At 42.6% G+C, this 10,474-nt stretch overlaps 1 protein-coding gene across 7 annotated transcripts in view; it reads left to right on the forward strand.

Moving 5' to 3' along the window:
• Positions 1 to 493: 493 nt before the first annotated feature.
• LOC111153610 (plasminogen receptor (KT)) overlaps positions 494 to 10,474 on the forward strand; it is a 75,391-nt gene continuing 65,410 nt past the window's right edge. For 2 of the 7 annotated variants that reach the window (XM_022512736.1, XM_022512742.1), the window contains exons 1-2: positions 698 to 1,764; positions 3,787 to 3,873. In XM_022512736.1, the coding sequence (XP_022368444.1) occupies positions 3,793 to 3,873 (81 nt within the window). In that variant the 5' untranslated portion in view covers positions 698 to 1,764; positions 3,787 to 3,792. Of the gene's footprint in view, positions 626 to 697; positions 1,765 to 3,786; positions 3,874 to 7,825; positions 7,925 to 10,474 lie in introns of those variants that run through there. The other 5 variants (XM_022512743.1, XM_022512737.1, XM_022512738.1 and 2 more) reach the window with 5 other exon arrangements.

Consider the following 10,474-nt stretch of genomic DNA (forward strand, 5'->3'; position numbering starts at 1 on the left):
GTACGGTGGTCAGGTTGTATGGTGGTAAACACAGAATAAGGTATAGACTTGTCAAATCACCATGTTGTACACTCGACACTAAAGTAACATTGTGTGTCAACTCAACTTCAATTTTAAAAAAAATGTTTGCAACTGTGGATTTTATGTTTAAGGGACAACCTCTCACGAGACACATTCTCTTCTGGGAAACTGACACAACCGTGGTGGCTAACACCATTTCTGGAGAATAACAGTGAGATGGCTCAGCTCGGCACGGAAGCATGGATTTCTCACATACTCGGGTAACTCAGGGACCTCACTGAGGCCGTTATGTGAGATTTTCATTCTGCTTCCTCTTGGTCCCCTCGAAGTCTGACAGCTAAGCCGCTGTTGGTTTGAATTTGCCTCTGCAGTCCCCGCGCCTGGCCGGAAAGCACACACCAGGCCTCAGTCGGGCGAGCGGCCCCTTTAAGGAAGCAAGCGCTGCCCTGATTGGCCGAGCTTTGGCGTCCCTGTCTAGGCCGTCCAGACCCGCCCGAGGCTCTGCCTGGCGAGTCCCGGCCCAGTCGCGATCAACGGGATCCCCGGGGTCTGCAGGCCTTTGCAGCGAGTACGGTCCCTCCGCACCTCCGCCGCCTGGGGCCCAGTGAGTGAGCGCCGGTCGGACAGCCCGCATTCCGAGAGCTGGGGTGGGGGGGCCGGGCCGCCGGGCCGCGCTGGCCCACTCCTTGGGAGCACCTCCAGTTGGCTCCCCTCCCTCCCCCAGGGCTGACCTGTATCTCCAGCCTCGCTTCCAAAGACCGCTCGGAAGGACTCCTGGCCCCTCCCGTATCAATGTAACGCAGTTGGGGGAAAGTAGGCAGGGCATTTTTAACGGAAATAATCTCAGGACTGCAGGAAATACCCGAGTTACAACAATGGGTCTACACTAGGGAAAACCTCCCGGAAGCTGTAGGTTGGTTCAGAGCTGGAATACTTAGGGGAAGTGGCCCAGTTTGAATGGAACATAAAAAAAAAAACAGAAACCGAATGAAATTATGCCACCAGTCATAAATGTGTGTAATGTGTTATCTGATCAGGAAATTAATCAGCACAGACATGTGGATGACAAGAGGTCATGGGTCATGAACTTCTCTCTCTCTCTCTCTCTCTTTTTCAGTAAGTAAAATAAAATCCTTGTTCCCAGGGTGACTGGAGGAAGGCTGCCTGGAGCTTGCTGCCCCTGCACTCCTCAGAAGTACCCCTTCCCATTGTAAACTATGGCACAGACGAAAGGGGCTGGGGCATTAAAGAGCCCTTTCTAAGGTCTCAGGAATAATCAAAGGAAAAATGAAGGCAGAAGAGACCAAATCAGCACTCTAAGCCCTCTGAGACACACTGGTATCTTAGTTGTAAATAGTGAAACATTTGTCACCAGTGATAAAGTGCTGGAATTTTTGAAGGACTTAACCTTATTCAATTGAGTGAGTTCAAAATTGTCCCTATTACAAGATCACTCTTGCTTGATTTTATAGAGAGAAAGCTGAGAGTATTCTGGGCGTCCTAAGGAACCTCCTAGACTTTGGAAAATGGCTTTGTTAGGATGGGGAAGGAGACGGAAGTTGACAATACTGAACCCCAGGGCATAGTTCACAAGGTGTTGTACACTCACTTTCAGTTGTGGTTTCTGTTGAGGAAAAGAGGGAAGTTCTTCACCCTGCTTGGATTCTACCTTTAACCCGTGGGAGTGTTCTCTGACACATCCAAAATACCATCCAGACTCAAGAAACCAAGGTCCAAAACCAGGTAAGTCTACACCCTAACCTTCCAGATAGTTTCTCTTCCCTAGAGGGCTCACATGAGGACTATCTCTCCACTTCAGGAGAGGTCCCACCCCCTTATAAACAGGAGCCCTCTAAGAGACATAGTTCTGTGATAAATGGTGTGTATGTGTAGGAGTAGGATTAGAGGACAGTTGTTTCCTTTATAATGTTTACAACATATGGAAAAATTCAATCATCTACTCCTATGCACAGAAAAAAAAGGAATGGAAAGTGACCTGAGCTAGGTTTCTCTTGTACCAGTCATGCTCTATGCAAACATTTATGGGAAAAAGACGTTATGGGGACTGCCCAGATGGAAAACATTGCTCCTTCCTTCAAGCAAGTTTTGGTCTGCTGTTGGAGACAGCTGACTTGTGGGGGAGGGGTGGTGTCAAAGTCTGCAGAAAGGAAAGAACTTCTGTAAGGTCTCCCTATCCTCATGCGGTGGCCTCTAACTCTCTGGACAGAGAGGATGGAGTGGGGCAGTGGCAGAGGGACAGGGAAACCTCATGACCTGCCTGTTCTGTACAGTTCAGTTTCCTATGTCCATCATTGAGGCTGACTCTGGCTCAGAGGTTCCTATCATTCAAAGATGCAACCTTGGCCATAATACAGGGAAGACACTGAGGATGGCTTGCAGTTCCCACTCACGCGGAGCCAAATTAGCAAGGATAACACATTCTACCTATCTGGCATGAAATGCCCTTCCTTCCCCCAGTATCTTCTCCTCAGTTAACCAGAACCTACTACTTCCTGATGAGGATAGGGAAAAATAGAAGCTCTGCTGGTTTCTCACAGAAGAGTGTGAATTTGGGGTAGAAAGCATTGAGACTGACCACTCTGACCTAAGGTTCACAACCCTTCTGAGTAGCTTACCAAAGAAAACCAGTAATATTACTGGAAATAGAGCAGTTGTAACATCCCTGAGTTTTGCAGTCTTCTGAAAGTAAAATTAACAACTAACTGAAGGCCTTCTGTAACTATACAATTGGATTAAGAACAAAAAATTGAAATTTGGGCCCCCTAGAAGTGATGGCCCACTTAAGAACTTTTTTTTCTTTTAAGATTTTATTTATTTCTTTAACAGACAGAGATCACAAGTAGGCAGAGAGGCAGGCAGAGAGAGAAGAGGAAGCAGGCTCACCGCTGAGCACAGAGGCTGATGTGGTGCTCGATCCCAGGACCCTGAGCTCATGACCTGAGCCAAAGGCAGAGGCTTAACCCACTGAGCTGCCCAGGTGCCCCAAGAACTTCTTAAGTAAGATAAATAAGACAGGCAATGCCATGTATTCATTTAAAAATTGCTTTTCTCAGGACATTTAAGTATCATTTTGTTCTTCCCCTCTTGAGAACTTCGGCAGTAGCCTGAAGAGAACAAAGGTGAAGCCAGAAGAGGAAGACTAAGGGATATTAGCAGTGCATGACAGAATAAGGGGTACTGTAGGAGAGAGGCAGGGATTACAGCAAGAGTACTGACATAGTGACCTTGAGACACCTAAAACTCCCTAAAACACAAATGCAAGGAGCACAGAGAAATCTCTCCTCAAGGAGTACAATGCATCTTCTGAATCACCCCTTCTCAAAAGCAAAGTTTCTGTCATCCAGCTGTATAGGATGTCAGAGAATGGATGGTGTCCACCCTGTCGCTCACAGAAAAGAGTGGTCTCTTTGTTCGTTTGTAAGCATTCAGTTCTCTAAGATTTACAGTGGGAAGAAAAATTAGAAACATGGAGCTGTATGGCTATAGGGCAGGAGAAGATTTTGGAAGTTGTCTAAGTTTAGTCCCCTGGTCTTAGGTGAGCAAATGTTGAGCAGGCTGGTTATGTTTGCCCAAGATCAGACAGCTAGTTAGAAGCAAGAACTATAATCTACACCGTGTTCCCAGGAAATCTGTCTTATTTTTTTCTTTTTACATTGTTATAAGCTTACGGTAGCCCAAAGCAGAGCATATGAGGATATACGTAAACTGTATTGTTTTAAGCCTCTTTGCTTTTTCACATTTTAGGTCAAGATGGGATTTATATTTTCAAAATCCATGAGTGAAAACATGAAAAACCAACAGGAGTTTATGCTTATGAATGCTCGACTCCAGGTACATTTTCAAATAATTAAGCTTTTATGTTGTTACAGTGGTTAAAGTTTCTGTGACATGTACTCCAGAAGTACTGTTCTCTTTGACCTCAAAAGGTAAAATATTCTTGGGGGCTCTATCCTCAGGATCAAGATGAAATGCACTATTAATTATCTGGTGAATGGGTGTGTTTAGATCTCCAATCCAGATACTTTTTAAAAATTTCCATCCTGAAGTAAGACATACCCGCTTAGAGTGTAGGGTAGGTAGAATGAGGCCGCTCCCCTCACCACGTATCTGCAACCTAATCCTCTGTGAACACCTTGCCTTTCATAGCAAAAGGGACTTTGCAATGTGATTAAGTTAAGGAGTTTGTGATAGGGAAGATTCTGGGTTATCCTAGATTATCTGGATGGGCTCAAGGTAATCACAAAGGTCCTTATAAAGAATACAAGGATGTATTCTAATGAATGGCAAAGGAATTCAGGTAGCCTCTAGGAGCTGGAAAAAGAAAGTATATGGATTCTCTCCTAGAGCTGAGAGAGGGAGTACAATCTCACCAGCCACCCACTTTGGATTTCTGACTGCAGAACTATAAGATAATAAATTTATGTTGTTTTAAGCCACTAACATTGATAATTTGTTATAGTGACAATAGGAAATTAATATACAGGGTAAAAACTTGACACTGGGTTTATACATAGGCTAGATAGAAAAGATCAAAGCAAAGTAGAAGATTGTCTGATTGCCTAATATCAGTTGTCAAAAAGGATTTTAAATTGTTGGATGTCATAGTCAAGTGTTAAAAGTTTGACTAAAATTATTTTCCTAAGATTTCAAATGAAGATCTCTTGACCTTTGGGGTTCAATATGGCCCTGGGAGTAAAAGATCCTACTGTGAGGCAGTATGGCGAATGATTAAAAGTAAGGACTAAAGCCAGACTAACTAGGTTTGAATCCCACTCTACCCTTCGCTGACAGTATGATGTGGGCCTCAGTTTACTAGTCTGTCAACTGGAGATGACAGTATCCCCTTCAGAGGGTTGTTTTGAAGAGTAATAACGGTAGTGTACAGAGAGTATACAGAACAATGTATACAATGTATAGAGCACAGAACAATGCCTCAAGTCTTCAGGACAGTGTCTCTCACTTTAAAAGTATTAGTTGTTGCTACTGTTATTATTGCTATGAAGAGTGTCTTCTGCAGGATAATGATTTCTTTTGGGAGAATGGAACAATTTAAAGATTGGGAACTGAATTGTTGTAACAGAACAGAATGACATAGGGGAGGACCAAACATTAGGCATACACACCAGCCAAGAATGTCATACACCCAGAGAACTCTTATCCAAGACCTTTGGAAACTACAGACTTTTACATCAGTGAAGTCAGAATATGTGAAGGTCTGGGATTGTATTCCACCTGCAAGCTCGTTAATTAGCCTGTTACTGTTTCATGGACGCTGGCAGAATATAGGAGATACTTCCATCAGAGACAAAGGACTTCATTACTCATAGCACAGTGAGCAATATGATCATGAGGTTGGTATGAGTATCCCTATGTCCCTCAAGTCTCATAGAGGTGATTAAGATGGACTTAAATGGGTGCTGTGCACTCAATGGGTGTATGGCACATTTGAGGAACACTGGGCTTGGGGAATCTACTGCTTTTATAGTGGTTAGTGAGCCAGAAGAGTTGGGGGAAGACTTGACCTTATCCTTGAAGGTCATTTACTGTAAACACAACCCAGACAAATGGCCTGTAAAGAACAGTCTGGGCCTTGCATTCTTGGCCTACTCAGCAAGAATGTGTGGGGACATTCAGGGCCCATGTACAGTTACACCTCCCAACAATCTGCCCCTCAGCCCAGCCGACCAGCCTTGATTTCGGCCCACTGATCGCAGTGACCAGTATAGCTAGTGCTGAGTTCAAACGAGCAGGAGCACTATTGGCACCGTCAGTTTTCCAGCTTAGCTGAACCAAAGGTAAACCAGGCCCATGCATTTGTGAGAATCTCTGTGGATCCAAGGGCCCTGTTAAGCCAGTAGCTCTACTTCATGTGGCAGAGTAGGAGCTGAAGATTTTCCCAAAGGGGTAGCTACTACTCCTTTATGCAAAACTGAGGTGACAGTAGGGCCAGGCCAGTCATACCCTCAACTATGTCTTTATTTGACCAGCAAACAGGCCCTTTCCTTATAATTGTCATGTCCTAGTTGACCCACCCCAAGATGGGGTTGAGGCTGGAGAGCCACAAGCCTCCATGGGTCAGATATTCATTTTTAACAAGAGCTCAGTTGTAGCCAGTAGCTGCCTCCCCTTTTTGAAAGGAGTATGCTGTGGGTTGAACTGTGTGTCCTTCCCACTATTCTTAATTAAGTTAAAGTCCTAACCCCTGCTATCTCAGAATGATATATTTGGAGAGAGAGTCTTTACAGAGTCAATCAAGTTAAAATGAAGTCATTAGGATGAGCCCTAATCCAATATATGACTGCTGTCCTCATAAAATGGGGAAATTTGGACAGAGGTGTGCCTACAGAGAGGATGCTGTGGGGCTATGAAGCAGCTATTTATGAGGCAAGGAGAGAGGTGTGGAACAGATCCTCACACAGCCCTGGAAAGGAACCAACCCTGCTGACACCTTAATTTTGGACTTCTAGCCTCTGGAATGGAGACAATAAATTTCTGTTGTTAAGCCACCTAATTTGTGGTGTGCTTTGTTATAGCAGCCCCAGAAACTAGGAGGTATTTGGTGCCTGTGTTTGCAGGTGGTGATTGGCTGTGATTTTTCTCTTTTTCTCCTTGGGACTCTATATTGTTTCTAAAAGACCACCTGGAAGGGGTCAGGGAATCCCTGAATGAGAGAATGTCTCTTTATTACTATGAATATTTACAATATAAGCAAGTAACACATCAATTTCATTATACATTTATATGCAGGGGACATAACTGCAGTATCCTGAATTGGCTCAAGGGTCACTTTCATTTCCCTTTCTTACTGCAAATGTTGCTCAAACTCTTATCAGTTGAATTCCAATGCTTTTTTTTCCCCCATGGGAACACAGACCAAAGAATTTAACACAGGGGTTAAACAGTTGTCCTAGCTGAGGTTATCTCCGAAGTTAAGGAGACTATACTGTCTCACAGCTGCAGACGATGGGGAGTGCAAAGGGACAAGGACAGCCTTTTGCCCTTTGGCTCCTCATTCCAGAATTGATGCTGCTTCCTCCCCGGCACACCCCTGGTTGCTGGAGGTAACTGGTGTTCAGGGCCCTCATTCTTTTAGCCTCTACTGGGTCGTTGCTCGGCCTTGCACCCTCAGCTCTTAAAGCCATCCTGGTGCTGAGTTCACCCTCCCCACATGGGACCAAGTGTACTTGGGCACCTGTATCCAACGGAGCTATAAACAGTTGAATTCCTCCTCTCTCCTCTCTGAATGAAGTTCTTCAGCATATCTAACCTTCCTCCCTAAAGCAACTGAAGTTGGGACGAGAGAGTAGCTGAGTGCCAGTAAGCAAGGCTTTGCATTTCTTCTCCATTTCAAAGGGCCTCCCTTCAGCTACAGCCACATTGCCAGGCCTTTTGGCAGGGCTGTGGGACTTGCTACCCCATCTTCTTGGTAACATTCTTTCCCTCTCCCACTCCACAGGACAACAGGCCACAATCACAGCACCCCCAGGGCAGCTTATTTGAATTCTACCTTTTGTTGTTCAGCGCCATTTAACCCACTGGACAGTGAGAGACCCTTCTTATTCCTTCCCATTCTTACCACCACCTGGGTGAGACAATTTCCTACCAGATCCCAGAAAGCCTTTTCATATCTAATAACCCAACCAATGAGGTCCCTTTCAGAATGTCCTTTGGCTTTCAGAATGCCATGTCTCTGTTAGTATCTCTTCCTTGTCGCTCAAACTGGCAGGCTCTGTGATTTTACCCATCTGGCAGGTTAACAATGTAATCCTTTGCTGCTTCACAGATATTGGCGGAAGACTCGATACAACGCTGCAAGCAGCCTGAGTGTGTATGTTCATTATCTACTACTTTAGCCATGAGTGGTCATCTAGGTTGCTCTTAGGTGAGACATGTTACTTCATCTCTCAGGTTCCTTACTGCAAACATAATTCTGAGAAATGGCCCATGTAAACAGCAGTCAGAGCCTGTATCCTTGGCTCACCCAGTAAAAAGTACCGGTTGCTCCTGGCCCACACAGATTGATTCTCCCAACATGTGTTTGGCTAAGAAGATTAGTTTTTCCTTGTTGATCAGGATAAACTTTATTAATTATCTTCTAATTTTAACGAAAGATGACAAAGAGGATATAGATCAACATGGCTGAAGCAGCTTTCCAACCCTAAAGCTACTTAAGTTCTGATCCTAACTAGAACAGGCTAGAGAGAAAAAAATCTGTGGAAATTCTGGAAAATCAGGTGGTCCTCAAATGTTCCCCATTTAAAAGAAACTTCTAACATCATTCCTAGAGCTTAGAGCTATTCTTTTATTGAAAAAAAAAGTATCACAAAACATTTGATACATACTGGAGAATGTATTTATAAGTTTTGAGGCATAATAAAATGAGCACCAATGATCACAATACCCCTGAAGCTACTGATAGGTATGTTCCATCCTACATGTTGAGTGAACCCAGACAGCTAAAGCTGACCTGGAATCTCATATCCCAGAGCCCCGGAGACTGAGAAGGACTCAGCAAATGTAAAGAATGAGCCACTGGAATAGAAGATTACATGCCTTTGCGACTTCTTTAAAAGATTTTTTTAAATCCCAGTTGAAACACCATATATACTAATGCCTTTAGCTTGTGATAGTATGTCTTTTGGCTCCTTTCCAAAATAGGGCATCTCAATAAAAGGGGTAAATAGAAGAAATAAAGCAAAACTTATAGTAAAGAAAAGCCTAATGACTAGAATCCTTTGCCAATGGCTTTTTCTTAGTTCTACTTTTTATTTTAATTTTTTTTGGTAAAAAAAGAAATCATAACTCAATAATCCCATATTATTGGGTTCTTTTTTTCATTCAGGGAAAAGGACCCAAATTAGATGCTCAGCTACGTCTCATACCAGTGTCCAGGTTCCTAGCTGGCTATACATTCTATTCACCTGGGAGCCTTGGGATTTTAGTCCCATCCAGACCAGTTAGATCTCTTCATGGCCAGGCACGTTGTTATTGTTCTAAGCTCTCCAGGGGATAGTGATGCACAACCTAGCTTGAGACCTCTGCCTTTTCTTTTTCTATGATGCTACATAATTATAATTAATAATTGGCAGGGATTTAATATAATGCATATTGAAGATGGCACCAAGTAACTTTTTCAATTTAAGTAAGTTAGTCATGAAATTAAATCAGTCACAGGAGTCTGATTAATAAAAATTCATAAAAAGCTTCAAATCAGAAAGTTTTTTTTATGAACAACTTTGGTTCAAGTTGAGCTGGAAAAGGATTCACACTACTAGTTATAATGATGTTTTCAAATCATTAGCAAACTTCAGTTTCCCATTGCTTTGTTTCACCTGTTACTGAGGATTGTAGACGGATGGCTATACTCAGTAAACTAAGTATCACTCAGTAAAAAATGAATACTTCCTTAAAATGCCATTAGATGGCATACCTAAACTAATTTTATATCACCTGAGTTGCCAGTAGAGCATTCTGATGTTAAACAATAGGATGGCAATTGGAAGTGGAAAGCAGAAAGAATGAAGGAAGATTCCATAGGTCCATGCTGTGCTCTACTGCTGTGTAGGCAAAGCAGATATAGTCCATGTAAAGATGAGTCAGGTACCTTTTCCACTGTTTACTATGTATAGGCAACAAACTAAAGATTTAAAAAAATACATGAAAGCCATCCTTTGACCTGTATGTCTGTTGTTAGAGTTTGGTGTTAAGGAAATGACAGTTACAAACCAGAAAAATATAGTTATGTAATACACACAAAATAATGTGCTATATGCTAAGCAGGACTCAGAAATGTATAAGGTACAGGCTCTGTATTCAAGGAGCTTTTCATCTAGTTTAGTGGGAAGAGGTTGCATTATGCTGCAATAACCAAATGTTTGTATGGATATGGATATATATGGTAGGCAGAACACTGGCCCCCTACAGATGTCCACAGCCTAATCCTGGAACTTGTGAATATGTAACCTAATGTGGCAGAATGGACCTTGCAGATGTGATTAAGGGAGCAGACCTGGAGATGGGAAAATTATCCTTGATTATCCATGTGAACCCAATCTAAACACACAAATTCTTGAAAGTGTTAAGAGAAAAAAGAGATATAAATACCATATGACTTCACTCATATGTGTAATTTAAGAAACAAAACAAATAAGACAAAAAAAGAGAAACCACAACAAAAAAGGCTCTTAACCATAGAGAAAAAATTGAGGGTTACCAGAGGGGTGGTGGTGAGGATGGGTGAATTAGGTGAAAGGGATTAAGATCCCTTATGATGAGCATTGAGTAATGTATAGAATTGTTGAATCACTATATTGTACACCTAAAACTAACATGGTTTTATACATAAAACTAACATTGTTGAATCACTATATTGTTCACCTAAAACTAACATGGTTTTATACATAAAACTAACATTGTTGAATCACTATATTGT

Source organism: Enhydra lutris, unplaced genomic scaffold (genome assembly GCF_002288905.1).
Source record: "Enhydra lutris kenyoni isolate GAN:26980312 unplaced genomic scaffold, ASM228890v2 scaffoldscaffold33, whole genome shotgun sequence".
Classification (NCBI taxonomy): domain Eukaryota; kingdom Metazoa; phylum Chordata; class Mammalia; order Carnivora; family Mustelidae; genus Enhydra; species Enhydra lutris.